Source organism: Nelumbo nucifera, chromosome 6, assembly GCF_055504915.1.
Source record: "Nelumbo nucifera cultivar China Antique chromosome 6, China Antique-T2T, whole genome shotgun sequence".
Taxonomy (NCBI): Eukaryota; Viridiplantae; Streptophyta; class Magnoliopsida; order Proteales; family Nelumbonaceae; genus Nelumbo; species Nelumbo nucifera.
This window is the reverse complement of record NC_142654.1, coordinates 25,689,624-25,714,028: the sequence shown is the minus strand read 5'-3', so window position 1 is coordinate 25,714,028 and position 24,405 is coordinate 25,689,624. Positions and strand designations below refer to the sequence as shown.

The 24,405-nt window shown below is 43.1% G+C and overlaps 1 protein-coding gene across 5 annotated transcripts in view; it reads right to left on the bottom strand.

Annotated features, from left to right (window-relative positions):
- LOC104598649 (multisubstrate pseudouridine synthase 7-like) overlaps positions 1 to 24,405 on the bottom strand; it is a 45,298-nt gene that overhangs the window by 10,264 nt on the left and 10,629 nt on the right. For 4 of the 5 annotated variants that reach the window (XM_010260818.3, XM_088889950.1, XM_010260819.3 and 1 more), the window contains exons 13-16: positions 19,914 to 19,978; positions 17,460 to 17,638; positions 9,352 to 9,419; positions 9,202 to 9,262 (exon numbers count right to left, since the gene is read on the bottom strand). In XM_010260818.3, the coding sequence (XP_010259120.1) occupies positions 9,202 to 9,262; positions 9,352 to 9,419; positions 17,460 to 17,638; positions 19,914 to 19,978 (373 nt within the window). The remainder of the gene's footprint in view (positions 1 to 9,201; positions 9,263 to 9,351; positions 9,420 to 17,459; positions 17,639 to 19,913; positions 19,979 to 24,405) is intronic. The other variant, XM_088889951.1, reaches the window with a different exon arrangement.

Genomic DNA, 24,405 nt, shown 5'->3' with positions numbered 1-24,405 from the left:
TCACTAGAAGACAGAGAGGCTAGCGTGACACGCAGCAGAGCCTCCCAGAGTTAGTTACATTGCCACCAGAAGATATTCTCTTCATGATTGCATACATGTAGGCCAGCTATATAAGGCCCTGATCATGTAATAAGTGGCATGAATGAATATCCCTTTCATCTCTCTCTCTTTGTGTCATCTTCTTCCTACCTTTTCCCCTTTCCCTCCCATCTTCTGTTTCAGGAGGTTAAGCCACCCTCAAAGGGGCTTCTGAGGTGAGCGGTAACTCATCAGATTGGTATCAGAGCCAGGCTATCCAAATCCTAGGTTTCACGATGCCACAGACACGTTCCACTACCGTGGATGAAAGGGTCGACCAGCTTGAGGTTGGGTTTCACCAGGTGTTGAACGAACTCAAGGAACTCAAAGTGGTCGTCTCCAGCTTCGTCTCTTAGCAACAGTCAGGTGAGACCAATCACCTAGAAGGAGCGGAAGCCTCTGCTTCCAGTAGCCAAAGAATAGGGGATTACCCCACTGGAAAAGTCGCTAAGATCAACTTTCCCAACTATTCTGGTGGAGATCCCGTTCCTTGGATCTTCCAAGTAGAAAGATATTTCGAATACCACGAAACTCCCGCACACCAGTGTGTCTCCATCGCCTCCATTCATCTAGAAGGAGATGCGATTCTATGGCTCTAGTGGTATCGCCGGAATCATCCCCAGGTAACTTGGGCAGAGTTCATCGAAGTTTTGTGCATCCGCTTTGGGCCGACGGCGTTCGTGGACTACGACGAGCTGATCACCCGATTGAAGCAGATTGGAACGGTAGCAGAGTACCATATCGAGCTAGCGGATGGCGACCAAGGTACACGACTGGCCAGAGAAAGCCTTAGTAAGATGTTTTGTGGGAGGTCTCAGAGAGGATATCCGTCTGGAGGTGAGGGCTCTCCATCCGGCGACTATCATGGATGTAGTGGGATTGGCTCGCCTGTAAGAAGAAAAAATCGACAACCTTCGTAGAGCTAGCAAACCAACCTACTCGAATTTGAGGACGACTCCACGGGTCGATCAGCAGCCCATGAAACCGGCTGGTGATCATCAAAAGCCCATATTGCCCCGGCCCACTATGCCCTTCAATCGTCTCTCATGGGCTGAGATGCAAGCCCGACGCGAGAAAGACCTTTCTTATAACTGTGATGATAAGTTTGGACCGGGCCATAAATGCCGGGTCCAGCGGGTGTTTCTCCTACAGACAAAGGAAGGGCCGAAAGAGACAGACCCAGAGCACTTAAATGACTGTGAACTGATTCCAAACGGGCCAGAACCTGAAGAGGCCGAGATCTCCTTACACGCCCTCATGGGCCTCAACTCTCTTTAGTCCATGCGCGTAGAAGGAAGATTGATGGGCCGGACCATGATGATTTTGAATGATAGTGGCTCTACCCTAAATTTCATCACTTGCCATTTAGCTAAGCAGCTATGTATGACCATGCAACCCACTCCTCTCTTTCCAATCCATGTGGCTAATGGGAGTCAGATGTCGTGTAATGGTGTATGCAAGAAGAAGAAAATCCTCATATAGGGCCATAAATTTGTGGTGGATCTCCACCCATTGGATTTCTCGGGGGCTGATATTATTTTGGGGGTTCATTGGTTGCGTGTCCTGGGCCCTGCTCTATGTGATTGGGCCAAAATGACAATGGATTTTCACCAGGATGGCCCATCTTGTCATTTACAACGGGTGCGGCCCCTTGGTCCACAAAGTGACACTTTAGCCTCCATGATACGGGCCTCCAAGGATGTTGGCCAACCCATATTTATGCACTTAGGCATTCGGCCCACAGTCCCAATTCTGGACAACCAGGGCTGTGTTCACCCCACAGAAGCCCAACACAGGGCCTTACGGTCGATAATCGATCAGTTTGGCGATGTATTCGAGGAGCCAAACCAATTACCTCCACCCTGGGCTCGTGATCATCAGATACCTCTCTTACCCGGTTCTAATCCGGCCAATGTGAGGCCATATAGATACCCTTACTTTCAGAAGTTGGAAATTGAGAAGGCAGTGAGAGAACCATTGGAAAAAGGGCATATACAGACCAGCACCAGCCCTTTTTCATCTCCTGCACTCTTAGTAAAGAAGAAGGATGGTAGTTGGCGCTTTTGCGTAGATTACCGGGCCTTAAATCAGATTACTATGAAGGACAAGTTTCCTATACCCCTCATTGACGAACTACTGGATGAGTTAGGAGAGGCACGAGTGTTCTCCAAATTAGACCTGTGGTCCGGGTATCATCATATTCGGGTCCGCCAGGCTGACATCCACAAGACGGCCTTTAGGACCCACGATGGCCATTATGAGTTCTTGGTTATGCCTTTTGGACTCAAACGCCCCCTCCACCTTTCAGGCCCTCATGAATGACATCTCCAGGCCATTTTTAAGGCGATTTATTCTGGTGTTTTTCGATGATATTCTAGTGTACAGTAAGTATTGGGATACACATATGGAACATCTGAAACTCACGCTCACAACTCTAAAGGGGCACTAGTTACATGCCAAAATGACAAAGTGTTCCTTTGGACAAGGACAAATTCAGTACTTAGGCCATGTGGTTGCAGCAGGTCAGGTCATGGCAGACCCAGAAAAGTTAGACGCCATTTAGAAGTGGCCTAAGCCCACTACTATAAAGGCTCTACGGGGCTTTCTTGGGCTTACCGGATATTATAGGCACTTCACTAAGGAGTATGGGCTTATGGCCGCCCCTCTAACACGTCTATTAAAGAAGGATTCCTTCAGTTGGATTGATAAAGCCCAACGGGTTTTTGAAGACTTGAAGACAGCAGTTTCCAGCCCTCCAGTCCTCACTCTTCCAGACTTCTCTCAGCCCTTTGAAATAGAATGTGATGCGTCGGGTGTAGGAGTAGAGGCCGTCTTGATGCAGAAAGGGCAGCCCATTACTTATTTCAGCAAAGCTCTCTCAGCAGCTCACCAAAGTCAGTCCACTTATGTCAAAGAAATGATGGCTGTGGTAATGGGAGTGCAAAAGTGGCGTGCATACCTATTGGGACACCAATTTGTTATTTGGACAGACCAACGAAGTTTGAAGTACATAGCAGAGCAAAGGGTGCACACCTCGGAGCAACAAAAATGTCTTAGTAAACTGATGGGCTTTGACTACCTCATAGAATATAAGCCGGGGCCCACAAACAGAGTAGTTGATGCCTTGTCACAAATAGAAGAGTTAGCCCATCCGACCTGCTCTCAGCCCAGCTTCCCTTTGTTTGAAGCTATATGGCAAGAAGCCAGGTCTGATCCGGGTCATTAGAGATAAGTGGAGGCGAGACCCTTCACAAGTTGCTGGTTACCAAGTTGTGGGGCCTAATCTTTTCTTTAGGGGTCGGTTTGTTGTTGCCCAGAATTCGACCCACAAAGCTGAACTGCTAAGGTTGTTTCATGACTCCACCTTGGGAGGGCACTCAGGGGTGCTACGGACCATAAAGAGGCTCAACAGCCACTATCATTGGGTAGGAATGCGTAAGGATGTATTATAATATGTATCCAAATGCCAAACCTGCCAACAGCAGAAATACTCGTCATAGTCTCCCGCTGGCCTTCTACAACCTCTCAAGATTCCAAATCAAGTGTGGGAAGACCTTTCCATGGACTTCATCACGGGTCTTCATCATTCTGCAACAAAGGAGGTTATCATGGTAGTGGTTGACCGTCTCACTAAGTACAGCCATTTCTCTGCATTACCTCACCCTTACACCGCAGCAATGGTGGCTGACATCTTCATCCGGGACGTCGCCAAATTGCATGGAACCCCAAGATCCATTGTCTCAAATCGGGACCTTGCTTTCCTGAGTTCATTCTGGAAGGAATATGTTCGGTTGCAAGGAACCCAACTGCACCCCTCCACGAGTTATCACCTGCAGACTGATGGGCAGACTGAAGTTCTTAATCGTTGCTTGGAAGCCTACCTTAGATGTTTCATAGGAGAAAAGCCCCGACAATGGGCTCACTGGCTTCCATGGGCAGAATACTGGTACAATTCGACTTATCAATCGGCTGCTGGAATGACACCCTTCAAGGCTCTTTATGGCAGAGAACCTCTTCCCATTTTACCTTATGAGTATGGGTCATCTAAGGTGGCAGAAGTAGAAACCTGTCTACTTGCGAGAGACGAGATTCTTAGATTGCTTAAGTCCAACTTGACAAAAACCCAACAGTGAATGAAAGCCCGCTATGATACTCACCACCGCCCGTTAGAATTTCAGGTGGGTGACTTCGTTTACCTTAAGCTCCAACCTTACCACCAGATCTTGTGGTAAGACGGGCTTGGCACAAGCTAGCACCCAGGTATTATGGGCCTTATAAGGTTCTGGAGAGAGTGGGCCTTGTTGCTTATCGGTTGGACCTCCTTGCAACCTCAAAGCTTCATCTAGTGTTTCACATCTCACTTCTTAAGAAGGTGGTGGGAAATCATACACCTGTCTCACCCAACTTACCCCAATTCATTAAAGAAGGGGACATTGACACGGAGATTGTCAGAATTGTGGATTTCCGTTGGGTTCGACAAGGTGGTCAGGTTGTGCCAGAAGCCAAGGTAGAATGGGTTGGGCTTCCTCCAAATGATGCCACTTGGGAACCTTATCTTAGGCTGAATGAGAGGTTTCCAAACCTAGACCTTGAGGGCAAGGTCAATGCTAAGGGGGGAGGAATTGTTGGGACCCAAACACTCCCTCCGAACCCAACTATAGGTGTGGAGCAGGCCACCACCGAGCAGCATTTCACTAGAAGCCAGAGAGGCTAGCGTGACACACAACAGAGCCTCCCAGAGTTGGTTACACTGCCACCAGAAGATATTCTCTTCATGATTGCATACATGTAGGCCAGCTATATAAGGCCCTGATCATGTAATAAGTCGCGTGAATGAATATCCCTTTCATCTCTCTCTGTGTCATCTTCTTCCTACCTTGTCCCCTTTCCCTCCCATCTTCTGTTTCAGGAGGTTAAGCCACCCTTGAAGGGGCTTCAGAGGTGAGCGGTAACTCATCATAGTCCCTATTCTTCACCCGTCTTGTTGGTCAAAAAGGATGGTATGCGATGTTTTTGTGTGGAAGGATTTGAATCAAATAAAGGTTAAAGACCATTTTCCAATCCCATTAATTGAAGAACTGTTAGATGAGCTTTACGGGGCTGCCATCTTCTCTAGATTGGACTTGCATTTAGGATATCATCAGATAAGGGTTTATCTCGATGATATTCCAAAAACAGCCTTCAAGACCCATGATGGACACTATGAATATCCATCTGAAGCATTTTGGACACCACCTTAGCCATCCCTTGGCATAACCAGCTATATGCTAAAGCCTCCAAGTGCATCTTTGGGAAGACATAAGTGCAGTATTCAGGTCACTTAGTGGGTCAAGGTAGGGTTGTGGCTGACCTAGATAAGGTCCGTAGCATTCAAGAATGGCCCAACCCAAGTCCATTAAAGAAAGGTCTTCATGGATTCTTGGGCCTTACAGGCTATTACAAGTACTTCATACACAAGTATGGTCTCCTAGCTATGCCCTTAATGCAACTCCTTAAAAAGACAAGTTTACATGGATGGATCAGGCATAACAGGCACTCGACAATCTGAAGATGGCCCTCTCCACCCCACCCACACTTCGGCTTCAAGATTTCACTAAACACTTTGTGTTAGAGTATGATGCCTCCGGTGCAGGGCTTGGAGCTGTCCTATTACAAGATGAATAGTCCATAGCATACTTTAGTAAAGCTATGGGGAATCAGGCTTCTTCCCAGTCCACCTATGAAAGGGAATTGATGTATTGAAACCTACTTACAGTGCTATGTGGGGGACTATCCTAAGCAACGGGCTCAATGGTTGCACTAGGCAGAATTTTGGTACAATAGCTCCTTTCACTCGTCGGTGGGAATGACTCGGTTCAAGGCATTGTATGGTCAGGACCCGCCTTCTATCCTACCCTATGAGGCAAGATCGTCTGCAGTTGCAGCAATGGATCACGTCCTTATCACCAGAGACAACATTCTTAAGACCCTCAAAGCCAATTTCAGTTGCAGCAGTGGAAGCACTGTGTTGTTGAATTCAATGTAGGGGACTTCGTCTAACTGAAATTGCAGCCTATCATCAACACTCAGTGGTCCAGCAGAAGCGGCATAAGCTTTCACCATGTTACTATGGCCCATTTCAAGTTCTAGAATGGGTGGGTACAGTGGCAGATCAGCTGGATTTTCCAGCCTCTACAAGGGTCCACCCTGTCTTCCACGTATCTGTTGTCAAGAAATCTATTGGGCCGATGATCCTATTATACAGTGATGTTGCAGTTCACAGATGATGGTGAAGTTCTGCTACACCTACAGACAGTGTTGGATTAAGTCAGGTCGTCATTCCATCCATGAGGCTTTGGTTTTATGGGAAGGGCTGGGGAGTTGTTAGGACACCGAACAAGGATTCAATTGATCAACTTCAGAAGCCTCCCATACAAGGAGGTATTATTCTAGAAGGCGGCTACATCAGCAAGAAACTCAACCAACTGGTGCAAGTTGTCAAGCTTCCTAACTGCAATCTGTTGTCATCTGTTTCTGTTTCTGTATCCTGTAATCTGTTACCAATTTTGTCAATGATATAAGAAGAAGCAATGGGAAGAGAAGAATTACATAGAATTCCTGTTTTCTCTCTTTCTGTGTGTGTGCATTGGGCAGGTCCCAACATTTTGTTTACCTCATCTGCACTTTAAGCACAGAAAAGTAAGAGCTAAAATAAAAGTATATCAGAATTAGCATGCAACAATGATTATTAAAAGAGTTATATCTTGAGCTTTTCATGTTAGCTTGCAACAAGGATGCAATAGTTGCACACTAATATAGTTTTGTTGGAGACACTCCTATGTGGAATCCTGTTTCTTTTTGGAGAAATTTCAATGATAGAGAATTGGGGAAAATCTTTGACCTACTGTCTTTGATTGAGAATCAGAATTGTGATGTTTTGCAAAGGGACTCTAGAATTTGGAAATAGTACAGCTCCAGTAAGTTTTCAGTAAAACCTTTCTACAAGAAGTTATCTGAAGGAGACTCAGGACCTTCTCCTTAAGTAGAAATCTGCTGAATTAAAAAATATAAAAGAAAAGTAGTTTCTTGAAGAGAGAAGGAAGAGAGAAGGAGAAGAAGAGAAGTTGAAAAGAAAAGAGAGCAATAATCTGGCTGCCCCCTTCACTTATTATTTATAATAAAATAATAGAACAGTACAAAGACAACTATGCCCTTATAGGGCGGCAAAACATAAAACAGCATATATAACACTCAAAAACATAATAAAATTTGGACTCACATAACTACTGTGGTCCCCACCTCCTATCTAACAACTAACATAAAACATCTACTCAGAAAAACATCACAAAACTAATTAATCTTCAACACTCCCCCTCAAGTTGGGAGTAAATGTCACACATTCCCAACTTGCGTAGATCATGTTCAAGCTTGTTCTTTGCCACCCCTTTAGTGAGAACATCAGCCAGCTGCAACTCTGAAGAGACGTAAGGCAAACAAACTTCCCCGATTGTTACCCTTTCTCTTATAAAGTGTGTATCAGCTTCAATGTGTTTTGTCCTATCATGCTGAATTGGATTGTGGGCAATATTGATTGTAGCTTGATTGTCACAGTATAACATCATAGGTTCCTCTGCTTTCACCCCAATCTCACTCAAAAGAGATCTAACCCAATCTCACTCAAAAGAGATCTAACATCATAGGTTCCTAATGTCTAGATCCCACAAAAAACTCCAAGAACTGGGCAATCTATAGCAGAGCGATCAGCCCTTTACTACTTCATGCAGTTGGCTGATCTAGGGCTGCATGAGAATGCTTCAAGAAACCCTAGCCGATGCTCTGATACCAAGTAGAAATCTACTGAATTAAAAAATATAAAAGAAAAGTAGTTTCTTGAAGAGAGAAGGAAGAGAGAAGGAGAAGAAAAGAAGAAGAGAAGTTGAAAAGAAAAGAGAGCAATAATCTAGATGCCCCCTTCACTTATCATTTATGCTAAAATAATAGAACAGTACAAAGACAACTATGCCCTTATAGGGCAGCAAAACATAAAACAGCATATATAACACTCAAAAACATAATAAAATTTGGACTCACATAACTATTGTGGTCCCCACCTCCTATCTAACAACTAGCATAAAACATCTACTCAGAAAAACATCATAAAACTAATTAATCTTCAACACCTTACAAGGAGATTTGGGGCACTGTGGCCCCCTTGAAGGTCAAGTATTTTACTTGGTTGGTGGGTGCTGGACAAATGCCAAACTAAAGAATACTTATTGAGAAGGGGATTCACATTGGACACCATTGATTGTGTCCTTTGTGAAGAGCAGCTCAAATCTACTAGACACTTGTTCATTCACTGTAAATTCACTAGCAGATTGTGGACTCGTTTTCAGAGTGCAATTCAGTGGAAAGGTTTCTATCCTAATTCTGTTGGTGAACTTCTTGGCAGGTGGCACATTCAAAATATGAGCAGGAAAGGTAGGTCAGCTTTGGCAATGATTTCTCTAGCCATTTTCTGGGCTACTTGGATGGAAAGAAATGCTCAGCATTTTGAGATCAAGAAGAGCTCAGTGGAATCCGTAATAAATTCTGCTTTTGATCTGATCAGGGACTCGCTATCTGCTAGCATGATTACCAGTGGGGATTTCAACCAATCCTTTTTGTCTATAGACTTTTTTTATTCTCACCCTGTGATCTAATGTACAGAATCTCATTGTACAGGTTTTTTTTTTGTTGGCACATTGTGCAAGGGTTTATAGTGATTCTTAATACATTACTTTGCATTACCTTTTTCAAAAAAAATTGTATATCAGAATTAGTATATCCATACTTTTGCATTGATGCAAATGAAACTTCTGCAAACAAATGAGGCCTAAATTACATTTATTTTATTCAGGATGCAAACAGTGATATTACCCAGACAACACAGCCACATCAGAACCTGCTCAATTGTGATACAAGTACAATTTCAAATCTATTAAATATTTATAGTTGTGAACGTTTATTAAACGACAGAATGAGAAAAAAAAAATCAGAGGGAAAGAACTACCATGCAACACATACATGCACAGTGCACACACAGCAACACATACATGCATGCATTACAGAATTTAGTGATAATGAAGAAAAGAATCATTGTACCTTCTTTGCCAAATCACGGTAAACTTGAGCAATATCATGTGTTGGATAGAGAACTCTTGAACTACCAGGAGGAGGGGAACAAATTAAGTTTAATTCTCAAAATAACATCTGACAAGCTTATGAACCATAGAAGTTGTAGATTGATCTTACCCAGGCAAAGGAAGAATAACATCAGCAATTGTATAATCTCCCCTCTGGAGATCCTCTGCATCTACAGCCTGCCTCAAGACAGAAAGCTGTCTGAGCATTCACAAAATCAAGCGCACATGTAGTTCTGCTTCATAGCACAAAATGTTTTTGCCCAGGCAGGAATATTCTTTTTTTTTTTTTTTGAAGAGTAAAATTACCCAGCTTGAAACAAGCTTTCAACAGAGGCCACCTCCATGTCAAAAGCTTCTAATTTGTTTTCCTGTAATAAGGCCACCTCCGGAATATGTGTTCTGATCAAAATCCTAATCCACGCTCTCCTCTCGTCCTTCAGGCCTCAGAAATTTCAAGATGACAGCTTCGTTCTGCTCCCCCATACTACATGACTCCCCCCACCTCCGTCCCCTTACTCTTCCTCTGCACAAAAAATTTACTCACCCCCTTCCTAATCCCAGATTTTTCCCTGTCTATTTTTCTCTTTCTTTTTAAATGGATATGGAAGGAAAGAAGTGCAGATTTTTCTCCAGGAAAAAGGGCAGTTGACTGATGAGTTGATAGATGTTAATACCAATAGAGTAGCCCATCAGCTGTACACTATAGAGATTTTTTTTATCAATTGCACACTATAGAGGTCTTCAAGAGTCCTATGTAGACGACATGATACAGGAGTGGTTACACATAATAAACTCATCTATGTAGTCAGGCTATTTTCCAACTAAAATTGGGCCGCTCCTTAAAAACCCAGGACCATTGGGGATAAGAAGCACTTTCAGGTATGCATGAAGAAGGATCTTATGGCCCACTCAGACCCTATTTTCACAGACAACTTTCTCATGGCCAAAATAAAATCATTGTTGAACATGGTTGTCAAGGTGATGTGATGCCTATGCAAGAAGGTGTATGCTGTCTTTTTTTTTTATTATTTTCCTATTTGTTAGGATTCAATCAACACACACAGTGGTGTATGCTGTTTTGAACCCTCGAAGACTTCAAAACCTGAACCAATAATCAAATCAAGAAAGAACTTAAAATATTGAATTTTTCCTTCTTTTCTAGGCCAAAAACAAGGCTGAGCCCCTATATTTTCTAAGTTTTCTTTTCTTCCTTTTTTTGGTTCTCATGAATATATTGATCTTCTATGTTTTAATATGAAATTTATACTTTTCTATGAAAATTATAGATAATACTAGCAAAAGATGTTTGTTGGTTTCTAAGGAACCTAGTAAATTACCCTAGGGTTCATGGTTTTTATTTAAAAAAAAAATCCATTGCCTAGGCAGTGACTAGGTGATAACTGATAAGGTGCTCCCCTGTTGCCTAGCCTCACCCCGGTGCCTTGAAAACTATGTTATTACAACAGCCATGGTTTACCACCTTTTTAGGAGTTTAGCATGTGAAGATGGGGCAGAGACAAATGGTAAACAACTTGCTGACAGTAGTGATAACCCCTGGAGATTCTGACACTCTTTGAGAGAGGTTAGAGCTATAGTATCTGTTAGCGTAGAGGTATTTCTGTCTTTATACCTTGATTAATGTTGCTGATCTGTAATGTCGTGTTGGAACATGTGCTCTTAACTTAAGTAAGGGCACATAGGTCTTTTCAGTCATGTTTTAATAATAATATAAATACTTACTGGCCGACTGGGAGAAGTCAAGTTGACTCTTTCAGTTCGAACCAGAATTCTCTCTTCTCTCTTTCTCTCTCTCTCTCTCTTTATCACCTTTTCTTCTTCTACATTACTGAACTCAGTCAGGCCGAACTCTAAGGCAGACCTGAATTCTATCATGGTATCAGAGCAAGGTTAAATCTGCCTAGATTTCTGCTTGCCTAGGGTTCATTCTCTGCACACCCTATCTAGGGTTTTCCTCTTTTTTTTCTGTGTTCGATTGGAGATAAGGGAAAAGGCTGAAAAGGAGTGATCGCCCTCTTCCCTTGGAGGTCTCTATGCCTCCAGTCAGGTCGTATGTGGTCAGTTGCTGTGATTTCTGAGATCGCCCTCTCCTAGTAGAGGAAGAATAGAGGGCCGAACTGTGTGGGCAGTGGCTGTTGTGTGTGCAGCGGCTGTTGTGTGTGGACTGCTTTCCTGCTCGTATGGGTGTTACTTCAGCGATAAGGTAAGAGATTTCAGTGCATGATATCTGTTATGGATTAAATAGGAGGTGTGTTTTAGACCATATGCTAAGGGTTTCGGCCAGTAAGTATTAGGGTTTATGCTGGTTTCTTTGTGCATTTTGAAGGAAGAGATATGATCATATAGTGGTGAGATTTCAGGTAACTGTAGGAGTAGGGTTTGTGGTGTGAGCACACTTTTCAGCAACAACAAGTGCTGAAATCAGTGTGACAGGTGTGATCTAGGGTTTGTGGTGTAAAAGAGCACACATTCCAGCAACAATTAGTGCTGCAACCAGTGTGACAGGTGTGACCTAGTGGTGTGTAGTGTGCAGATCTCAGTGATAATAGAATTCAGCAAGTGTGCAGAATCGGTGATAACACAATGGGAGACAATAATGATTATAAACCTAGTGTGATGGTGCCTACAGACTACCTGAATGTTTAGATGACCTCCATTAAGTTAAATGGAGAGAATTATGTGCCTTGGGCTAAATCCGTTGAAGTCTTTCTGAAGGCAAAGAAGAAGGTAAAACACATCAGAGAGGAGAAACCCTCCTCTGACTCTCACGAGTATGAAGACTGGGAGCAAGAGGATGCTCAGATCATCACATGGTTGTGGAACAGTATGGAACCCAGGATTAGTGTGAACTTCATGTTCCTTGATACTGCCAAAGATGTGTGGGACCATGCAAAGAAATTGTATTCGGGGCAGGACAATACAACCAGAGTTTATCAGCTTTATCAAGAGTAACCTGCAACAGGGCAATCAGAGTCTTGAGGAGTACTATGCCAACATGAGGAACATACGTAATGAGTTGAATGTCTATCATCCTCTCACTTCTGATGTCAAGATTCAGCAACAACAGAGAGAGCAGCTTGATGTGACTAGATTTTTGGTGGGACTAAAGCCTGAATATGAACCAATACGGGCTCAGATATTAGAGGGATCAGCTCTTCCGTCCCTAGAAGAGGTATTTGCTCGACTCCGGAGGATTTCTATTGGATCTACTGAGAACTCTAATATCTCAGATAGATCTGCCTTTGCTGCATCGAGAGGCCGTGGTGTTAGAGGTGGAGCTCGGGGAGCTTAGTCTGGTTGTGGTGGTGGTAGTGGTTGTGCATATGGCCGAAGTGGCAATGGTGGGTCTACATATAATCGTGGTGGTGGTCGTACTGGGAGCAGAGATTCAGGGGGAGCCCATGGTAGAGGACGTAGCTCAGACCCGAGGAAGTGCACTCATTGTGTTATGGATGGACATACCATCAACTATTGTTATGATCAACATGGTCCCCCCTCAACCTGGGCCAATCATGCCGCGACCGGTGACTCAAGTTCCAGCTTTAGACAGGAGAATCATTTGACCAGATGCCTCCTACTTCCACAGATGGTCCCATGAAGGAGATGGTGAGTGTTCCCCGTGATGAATATGAGAGGTTTATCCAATCACAGCAGAACACGGCGACTTTTGCTCACTCAAGTATGGCTTGTCTGGCATGTACACCCAATCCCTGGATCATTGACTCTGGAGCCTCCGATCACATGACTGGAACTCCAAGTGTGTTTTCCTCCTTATCTCATTGCTCAACATCACAATCTGTCACCCTTGCTAATGGTTCCACATCCTCAATTTGTGGTGTTGGTAATGTTGACCTAGATCCTGTATCCCCCTCATCAGTTCTGTATGTTCCTAAATTGCCTTTTAACCTTATGTCTGTTAGTAAGCTAACCAAATCACTTAACTGCTCCATTACCTTTAAACCTTCTATGTGTGTCTTTCAGGATCTCAAGACGGGGATGAAGATTGGTGGAAGGCATGAAGCAGGTGGACTGTATTATCTTGACAGTGGTGGTGGTAGAACTTCAACAGCTCTCCAGTCATCTCTTTATCCTCTCCAGTGGCACTGCCGATTTGGTCATCTGTCGCTAAAAGTCTTGAAGTCATTGGTTCCGTCCTTGAGTCAGCTTTCTGTTTTGGATTGTGAGTCGTGTCAGTTTGGGAAACACCATCGTGTTCCCTTTAGTTCTAGGGTTGATAACTGTGTGTCGAGTCCTTTTTCTTTAGTTCATTCAGATGTTTGGGGTCCTTATAAAGTGATGTCATATAATGGATACAGATATTTTGTCATTTTTGTGGATGATTTTTCAAGGATGACGTGGCTCTATTTAATGAAAGAAAGAAGTGAATTGTTTACCATTTTTCAAAAATTTTATGCTGAGATTCGTAACCAATTTGGTACCCACATCAAAGTTTTTCGTTCTGATAATGGCCGCGAATATTTATCCTCATCATTTCAGGAATACCTAGACCAACACGGCATTATACATTAGACCTCGTGTACCTACACCCCACAACAAAACGGGGTGGCTAAGAGAAAGAATCGCCATCTCCTTGAAACAGCAAGATCCTTAATGCATCACATGCATGTTCCCAAACCTTTTTGGAGTGATGCAGTGCTTACCTCTTGTTTTCTGATTAACCGGATGCCCACGTTCATCCTTGATGGTCATTCTCCGTTTCAGGTCTTGTTTCCCACTTTGTCTCCGTTCCCTCTTACGCCGAGAGTTTTTGGGTGTGTCTGCTTCATCCATAATCTGGGTCCCGGGAACGACAAGTTCGATGCTCGTTCTCTCAAGTGCATCTTCCTTGGCTATTCTCGGACCCAGAAAGGGTATAGGTGTTACCATCCTGGTTCTTGATGGTCCTTTGTGTGTGCTGATGTCAGTTTCTTTGAGTCTACTCCGTTCTTTTTAGGGTCTGGTGATGCTTCTTCCTCCTCATCACCTCCTCCTCTTCCACTTCCAGTTGTCGATCCTCCTCCCTTTGTTCCAGTCGTGACCAAATCCTTGCCTCCGGTGTCACCACCTGTTGAACGCCCACCTATCCGTCATGTGTATACACATCGCCCACGTGCTACTCCTCCGGCTACATCTCCGTCGACGGATCCGGCACCAGACCCGCACTTAGCATCTGAGATTGATCTACCCATTGCTTTGCGGAAAGGTAAACGTACTTGCACCCTTCATCCCATTTCTAATTATGTTTCTCTGACTCACCTTTCCGCTTCCCATCGCCTTTTTGTTACCTTGTTATCATCAGTTATTGTTCCTAAAGATGTCCAGGAAGCCCTTGCCTCTACAGGGTGGTGTCGTGCCATGGAAGAAGAACTCTCAGCCCTTCATCATAATCATACTTGGGACCTCACTGCTCTTCCTCCTGGGAAGCAAGCTGTTGGTTGTAAATGGGTTTATACGGTTAAGTATCTGCCTGATGGTAGTGTTGAACGCCTGAAAGCGCGATTAGTTGCAAAAGGGTACTCCCAAACCTATGGTATTGACTACACAGAGACCTTCTCACCGGTTGCTAAGATAGGGTCAGTTTGTGTTGTGATCTCTCTTGCAGCCATGTATGAGTAGCCACTATATCAGCTTGATATCAAGAATGCCTTTTGGAATGGTGACTTACTCGAGGAGGTCTACATGGAGCAACCTCCGGGGTTTGTTGCTCAGGGGGAGGATGGTAAGGTGTGCAGACTAAGGAAGGCTATATATGGGCTTAAACAGTCTCCTCGAGCATGGTTTGGTAGGTTCAGTGAGGTGGTAAAGAAGTTTGGTATGAAACAGTGCAAAGTTGACCATTCTGTATTTAGTCATGACTCTCCGGGAGGAAAAATACTGTTGGTGGTGTATGTAGATGATATTGTTATTACTGGGAATGATAACATTGGTATTGACAGGCTAAAGACTTATCTGCAGGATCACTTTCAGACAAAGGATCTAGCTAAACTGAAATATTTCTTGAGGATAGAGGTAGCGAGATCCAAGTATGGGATTAACCTGTGCCAGAGGAAGTATGTGCTTGATTTGCTGGAAGAAACAGGCCTGTTGGGTGCCAAACCAGCTGAAACACCCATGGACACAAATACCAAGCTAAGCAGTGATATGGGTGAAGTGTTTGAAGACCTTGGCAGATACCGACGACTTGTGGGCAAACTGAACTACCTAACCATTACCAGACCAGACATCTCATTTGCAGTTAGTGTGGTAAGCCAGTTCATGCAAAAACCTCTGATCCCTCATTGGAATGCGGTTCTGAGAATTGTGAAGTATCTAAAAGGGGCTCCGGGTCGCGGTCTGATATACAAGAGTGGGGGAAAACTTGAAATAGAAGGGTATTCTGATGCTGATTGGGCCGGTTCTATGTCTGATAAGCAGTCTACTACAGGCTATTGCACGTTTCTGGGAGGTAACCTGGTGACATGGAAAAGTAAGAAGCAGACGGTTGTGGCAAGAAGCAGTGCAGAAGCAGAATATAGGGCTATGGTGCACACCGCTTGTGAATTAGTGTGGCTAAGGAACCTTCTACAGGAAGTAGGGTACAACATTAACACTCCAATGAAGCTCTATTGTGATAATCAGGCTGCAGTTCATATCTCCTCTAATCCAGTGTTTCATGAAAGAACCAAACACATTGAGGTTGACTGTCACTTTGTGAGGGAGAAGGTGCTGAATGGAGAGCTAGACACTACACATGTTAATACAGGAAATCAGTGGGCTGACTTATTTACAAAAGGCTTGAGTCGAGGAAGAGTGGACTACATATGTAACAAGCTGGGAGTATATGATATATACTCACCAGCTTGAGGGGGAGTGTTAGCGTAGGGAGAAGTCAAGTTGACTCTTTCAGTTCGAACCAGAATTCTCTCTTCTCTCTCTCTCTCTCTATCACCTTTTCTTCTTCTACATTACTGAACTCAGTCAGGCCAAACTCTAAGGCAGACCTGAATTCTATCAGTATCAAATTGAATGTCTTGCTCAGGTGGATCTTGAGGTCAGAAACTCCAGCAGTTAGTATATTTAGAAGGTATCAGGAGGGCCAAGCTATAACTTTAGTGTGTTTTCTTTCTTTTCTCTTTCTTTTTTTTTCCTTTTCTTGAGGTTCTTTGTTGCTCTTGGAAGATAAGCGTGTTTGTCTTCCTACTGTAATTCTTCTATTGATGAATTAATGAAAGTGTTATTGATCAAAAAAAAAAAAAAAAGATATAAACATTTCATATTAACAAGCATCATAGGCCATACCATGGGCCATTTCATTGATTTAAGATGAAAGAAAGAAATAATTACATGGTCACAAATACAACCAGTCAATCCAATTTAATAGACTAGCCACAGTTATCTACCCCCCAACAGTCCACTTTCTTTCAATCTTTTCAGCATTGTTGACTACCAGTAATGCTACTTTTATATTATTAATGATCAAAAAAGAGAAAAGAAACAAAAAATCGAAAATGGTGGTGATGTCCCTCTAAAGATACATAATATGCTTACATTTAGACCTGTTCATGGGCCGGGTCGGGCCGGGCTTTCACTTGTCACTAATGAAAATATACTAGGCCCGAGCCCGAGCCCGGCCCGACCAACGGGCCTATAACTTGGGCCCGAGCCCGGCCCTGGTAAAAAGCCCGAAGCCCGACCAAATTGAAAAAAAAAAACAATTTTCCCTATTCAAATTAGAATTAAAATTTCAGATAAGTATTTTTTTTTCTATTTAAATGAACAATGGGCCTACAAGATGGTATTTTTCCCTTTCTTTTATATTTTAAAACACAATTATACATTCTTAAATCAAAAAAAATTATTCAAATGGACATAATCACATAAATAATTTTAAGTTTAATATTAGGTTGGGTCGGGCCGGGCTCGGGCCGGGCTATTTTGACAAAACCCGAGCCTGGCTCGAATTTATTGCGAGCCGGGCTTTTTGGCCCGAATTTAAGCCCGCGGGCCTATAAAAATGTCCAAGCCCGTCCGGGGGTCGGGCCGGGCCGGGCCGGCCCGTCGGGCCACCCGGCCCATGAACAGGTCTACTTACATTTGAATAGTGTACATGTACAAGTGCCTGCATGGAAGAATAGAGGGAAGGGAGGGAGATACAGGAATAGGCAAGTTCTAACCAAATAAAGCCCAACATAACACTAACAGAGATTTCGAGTTTCTCACCTTCACAATACTACCCTTTTCTTTGGGTAATGTTGCTTCAGTAGTTTCATCCAAGTCACTGCAACCAAATTTGTCATTACAGCTATCATCTTCAAATCCACTGCTAATGGCTTCAGTTGGCATTCCCGTAGAACCACTTTTACTATATACCAAATCTCCTATCACAACTCCATCAATTCCTACCAAAGACAATATTATTTTGTCAAGAAGCATGTATTCAAAAGTTCAAATAAAAAATAAGGGAAAATTCCACTTTAGTACCCTGAACTTTGGGGTAGTGTCAAGTTAGTACCTGAACTTTCAAACATGTCACTGCAATACCTAAACTTTCAAAAAGTGTCAAGTTGGTCCCTGCCGTTAACCAACCGTCAGTTATCTATTGAAAACATCAAAATTACCCTTCAAAAGAAGACACTGATCATTGTCTTCTACCTTGAGACTGAACCAGTTATCTTCAAAGAAAAAGAGAGAAAAAACATGAAATATGATAGAGGGAAACAATAACTGAAAGCAAAGAAATAGCTAGACAAGAATGTGTTTCAGATCTAAAGGTAGAAGACAATGACTTCATTAGTCTAGAATCTCAAACACCTCAGCCGGTTCAGTCTCAAGGTAGAAGACAATGAACAGTGTCTTCTTTTGAAGGGTAGTTTTGACATTTTCAACAGATAACTGACGGTCAGTTAGCAGTAGGGACCAAATTGACACTTTTTGAAAGTTTAGGTACTGCAGTGACACATTTGAAAGTTCAGATACTAACTTGACACTACCCCTAAATAGACATGTTCATGGGCCGGGTGGCCCGATGGGCCGGCCCGGCCCCCAGACGGGCTTGAACAGGTATATGGGCCGCGGGCTTAACCTCGGGCCAAAAAGCCCGGCCCGCAATAAATTCGAGCCAGGCTCGGGATTTGCCAAAATAGCCCGGCCCGGCCCGACCTATAATTAAACCTAAAAACCCTAGTCGAATACCCCTCTTTTTTTCACCTCTTTCCCTTATTTTTCCAGTCGAACCCTTCTTCTCCACATCCTTTTTCCCTTCTTTATATTCTTTTTTTAATGTAAATAAATTTTGAATTTATATTCTTTTTTTAATATAAATAAATTCTAATTTATATTGATTATTGAATAGGGAAAAATTCTAATTTTTTTTATTAGGTCAGGCTTCAGGCTCGGGCTCGGGCTCGGGCTTCGGGCTTTTTATCAAGGCCGGGCTTGGGCCCAAGTTGTAGGCCCGTTGGTCGGGTCGGGCTCGGGCCTAACATATTTCCATTAATGAAGAGTAAAAGCCCGGCCCGGCCCTGGTCTACCCCCAAAGTTCAGGGTACTAAAGTGGAATTTTCCCAAAAAATAACACCTTTCCTCAGGGTGGTTGATGTAGATCCCTTTTGTGTCTAATGATTTGTTTTACTTATATGTATCAACAAGTTAATTGAAATGAGGGAAATAAAAGAATAAAGTCAAAGGAAAATGGCTAAGCAAACCTAAATTATCACTGGTACAAGGCATGATAAGTGAGGGAATGCAACTGGAGTTATGGTGGAAAGAGTATACCTTAACATCAGAAACATATTTCCATGTCTCTGAAGAGATGATAACATTCTATACTCTTGATAGTTTGCATACACTCATAGCTAAGCAAGCTAAGTAAATTGCTATATATGTTTTTTATGCAATAATGCATACAGATTATTTGACAAATAATACAAAAATCACTTTATAATTTACAAAATACAAAGAAAAAAAGTATCCAGCTACATCAATCACAACAGAATTATTTGGAGATAGGCAGAATGAAAACCTTTTCAATTCCATGTCAAAACTAACCAAGCCCATAACCATCAAATGTCTATCTAGCCTCTTTTCTGTTTGACTATGTTATATCTGTTGAGCTGCTAGTAACAAAACAACGATAGACTGTAACACATCACAGTTTTATGCCAACTGTCCTCGACAAAAAAGAAACATGAATTTGGGACATTGTTTTCCGAAACCCCCATGTGTTGAGGATAGATGATACAAAACTGTGATGTGCCTAGCATTGTTTGCCACTAGCAGATCTGGAATCATGTTTATGCTGTGCTCTGAACATTGCAGTGGACAATGTCAAACAATTAAGTTATGGGCTCAAGCCCAAGATATGGCACAAAGATTACCATACAGTATCAATTTAATATTTTAGCCTCAAACTGTATCAAAGAATTTAAAAACGAGGCGCCGTGAGTCCTGAACTTAAAAGCAACAAAATTCTTAAGAGGGTTTATTACACCTTTGTCATTGATTAGATATCCAACCATTATTTGAATAGAATGAGACAAGAAGAAGAAAACAAGAATAGATAAATGCATAGTATTCCTTTCAATACACCCCATAATACCATTCCTTGAATCTACACTGGTTATTTCCTTCATATGACAAGCCCAAAATTATCTAACATGCAAAAAGACTACATACCATGTCTTTGCACCCTAATACTTGCAGCATGGTTCCACAAATAACTTTGGTAGCTATGGACATACCTAAACACAGAATAGAAATGCCAACATTACCAGAACATCCAAACATCCAATCTCGGCATTAGAAGACCATTGGGTTGGCTACTGAGATTTAAGCAGTAAGATGCACCTAGGATAGGTAGCCTAGATGCATCTTATATTCATCTGCATAAATGTGGTTATGCACTCACAATAGATCTGATCAAGGATGGTATCATTGCTTGTAAAATGATAACAGATGGCAATCACATTACCATCACCATCACCACTGAATCTACAATCTTCTTTTTTTTAATTGAAAGGAAAAGTATGGCATCACTGAATCTAATCTTGATGCCTTAGATACATCTAATGTTCCATCACATGAGTATGGGTGTGTCAACCTCTATAGTGCACACAACAATGTGTTCAGTCCATGGTCATCATCACCACTGCAATCATTACCATTGTTAGTGGTGTTAGTGAAGGGGTATTTCAGTCTTTGTACTTGTTGAGAATGCTGATGTGTACTGTTATGTTAGTTCGAGTGCCTCTTACTTAAAGAAGGGCACTCAAGTCTTTTTCAATAAGTCAATAATATAATAATAGGTCTGGCCGAATCAAGGCATTAACTTTTTTTCCCTAATTCGAACCAGCCTTCCTCTCTTTGCTCTCTTCTCTCTTTTCTTCTTTCCTCTCCTACTTCTTGCTGTCTACTTTACTCTACAGTCAACGAACAAGACAGAATTCTATGGCAGGTCAAACTTCAACATGGTATCAGAGCTAGGTTCACCAAATCAGACTTGCTAGAATTCTGCCTTCTGCGCATTCGAATTAGGGTTTCACTTGGGGTTCTCAGTTGTGAGTTGGAGACTGGGAAAAGGGCTGAAAAGGAGTGATCGCCCTCTTCCCTAGGAGGTCTCTATGCCTCCGATTGTGTCGTTGGTGATTGGTTGCTGTGGTTTCTAAGCCCTAGTTAGGGCTGGTACGTGTGGTGCAGTGGTGTCTCAGCCCTTCGTATGGTTGGCCTTCAGGCGATGAGGTAAAGTTTTTTTATATATTTTTTTTTGTTATGGAATACATGAGAGGTGTAGTACAGTTCGCATGATGGGTTCTCAGATTGCAGTATGCTAGGGTTTATGCTAGGGTTTATTCTGGTTTGTGTGTGATTCGAATGGCAATAGTGTCTACTTAATGGTGAAGCTTCCTATAGTTGTGGATTAATGTTGGTGGTGTTACAAGTGTGGTTTTCAGCTTTTGATATCGCTGAAATCAGTGTGTAGACCTCGGTGAGTAGGGGTTGTGGTGTTGTAGTTTTCAACATTTAATACTGCTGAAATCAGTGTACAGACTTCGGTGAGTAGGGTTTGTGGTGTTGCAGTTCTCAGCTGTTGAAATCAGTGTGCAGATTTCGATGAAGTGTCTGTGTGTAGTGTGCAGTGTGTAGTGCTCCTAATTCAGTGCTCAGAATTAAGGGAGTTCGGCAATGGCAGATAACAGTGATAGTAAACCTAGTGTCATGATATCTACTGACTACCTGAATGTCCAAATGACCTCCATTAAACTGAATGGAGAGAATTATGTCCCTTGGGCCAAGTCTGTAGAGGTTTTTCTGAAGGCGAAGAAGAAAGTGAAGCATATAAGAGAGGAGAAACCCCCCGCTAATTCTCAGGAGTATGAAGACTGGGAACAGGAAGATGCACAGATCATTACATGGTTGTGGAACAGTATGGAACCCAAAATCAGTGTGAACTTCATGTTTCTTGACACAGCCAAAGAGGTGTGGGATCATGCCAAGAAACTGTATTCAGGTCAGGATAATACCACTAGGGTATATCAACTGTATCAGGAATACTTCAATCTGCAACAGGGAAATCAGAGCCTTGAGGAGTACTATGCCAATGTGAGGAATATCCGTAATGAGTTAAATGTCTATCATCCTCTCACTTCAGATGTCAAAGTTCAACAGCAACAGCGAGAGCAGCTTGATGTAACACGGTTTCTGGTGGGGCTGAAGTCTGAGTATGAACCAGTACGAGCCCAGATACTAGGGGGATCTGCTCTTCCATCTTTAGAGGAGGTGTTTGCTCGTCTTCGGAGGGCTTCCATTGGATCTATGGACTCTAATGTCTCCGATAAATCAGCATTTGCAGTGTCAAGAGGCCGAGGTGGCAGAAGTGGGACTCGAGGAACCCAGCCTGGCAGGAGTGGTAGTGGTGGATCTACACACATCCGTGGTGGTGGTCGTACTGGAGGCAGAGATTCAGGGGGAGCTCGTGGTAGAGGACGTGGCTCGGGTCCACGGAAGTGTACTCACTGTGGTTTGGATGGACATACCATTAACTACTGCTATGACTTACATGGTCCTCCCTCGACGTGGGCCAACCATGCCATGACTAGTGACACCAGTTTCAGCCCTACACAGGAGAAACGGTCAGCTGACCCGATGCCTTCTACTCCCTCAGATGGTCCAGGCAAGGAGATGGTGAGTGTTCCTCGTGATGAGTATGAGAGGTTTGTTCAATCCAAGTCGCAGCAGAACACAGCTTCCTTTGCACACTCAGGTATGGCTTGTTTGGCATCCACACCCAACCCCTGGATTATTGACTCTGGAGCCTCCGATCACATGACGGGAACTCCAGGTGTGTTTTCATCTCTCACTCATTGCTCAACATCACAATCTGTTACCCTTGCTAATGGCTCCACGTCATCTATCTGTGGTGTTGGTAATGTTGACCTAGACCCTGTATCCCTATCCTCTGTTTTATATGTACCTAAGCTTCCATTTAATCTTATGTCTGTTAGTAAGCTGACCAAGTCACTTAAGTGCTCCATCACTTTTTACCCTTCTATGTGTGTTTTTCAGGATCTCAAGACGGGGATGAAGATTGGTGGAGGGCATGAAGCCGGTGGACTGTATTATCTTGATGGTGGTGGACGAACGTCAACGGCTCTTCAGTCATCCATTTCTCCTCTCCAGTGGCACTGTAGATTTGGTCATCCTTCGCTGAAAGTGTTGCAGTCCTTAGTCCCTTCATTGAGTCAACTTTCTGTTTTAGATTGTGAGTCTTGTCAATTTGGGAAACACCATCGTGTTCCCTTTCGTTCTAGGGTCGATAACCGTGTGTCGAGTCTTTTTTCTTTAATTCATTCAGATGTTTGGGGTCCTTATAAAGTGATGTCATATAATGGATACCGATATTTTGTTATTTTTGTTGATGACTGTTCAAGAATGACGTGGCTCTATTTAATGAAAGAAAGAAGTGAATTATTTTCCATCTTCCAGAAATTTTATGCTGAGATCCGCAATCAATTTGGTGTTCACATCAAAATTTTCCGTTCTGATAATGGTCGTGAATACTTGTCCTCATCTTTTCGAGAATACTTGGACCACCATGGGATTATACACCAAACTTCATGTACCTATACTCCGCAACAAAATGGGGTTGCTGAGAGAAAGAACCGCCATCTTGTAGAAACGGCACGCTCCCTCATGCACCACATGAATGTTCCCAAAACTTTTTGGAGCGATGCAATGCTCACCTCTTGTTTCTTAATTAATCGGATGCCCACGTCTATCCTTGATGGTCGTTCTCCTTTTAGTGTCTTATTCCCCAACATGTCTCCGTTTCCGCTTTCTCCTCGGGTATTTGGGTGTGTCTGCTTCGTTCATAATCTGAGTCCCGGGACTGACAAGTTAGATGCACGTTCCCTGAAGTGTATCTTCCTTGGTTATTCCCGAACTCAGAAAGGGTACAAGTGTTATCATCCTAGTTCTCGTCGTTCCTTGGTATGTGCTGATGTTACATTCTTTGAGTCTACTCCGTTCTTCGTGGGGTCCGGTGCTGCTGCTTCCCCCACATCACCACCTCCTCTTCCTCTTCCTGTGGCTGATCCACCTCCTTTGGTTCCAGTCATGCCTACGTCCTTGCCTCCGGTGCCACCATTGGTTGACCGTCCACCCATCCGTCACGTGTATACACATCGCCCACGTGTACCGGCTGCAGCTCCTCCAGCTTCATCACCGTCGACAGATCCAGCTCCAGCTTCGACACCAGCCTCCGACCTAGATCTTCCTATTGCCTTACGGAAAGGTAAGCGTACTTGCACCCTTCACCCTATTTCCAATTTTGTTTCACTTACCCACCTCTCCGTTCCCCATCGCCAGTTCATATCTTTGTTATCCTCCGTGGTTGTTCCTAAGGATGTCCAGGAAGCCCTTACCTCTCCAGAGTGGTGCCGTGCTATGGAAGAAGAGCTCTCTGCTTTGCATCATAATCACACTTGGGATCTCACCGCTCTTCCTCCTGGGAAGCAGGCTGTCGGTTGTAAGTGGGTGTATAGTGTTAAGTACTTGCCAACCATTACCGACTTTACAATCTTCATGTAGTTGAAGAATTATAAATTATTTAAGTTTTATGGTTCTAAATAAGAAGAAGCTCTCTAGGAGTCTTGTTCACTTTATTATGAGG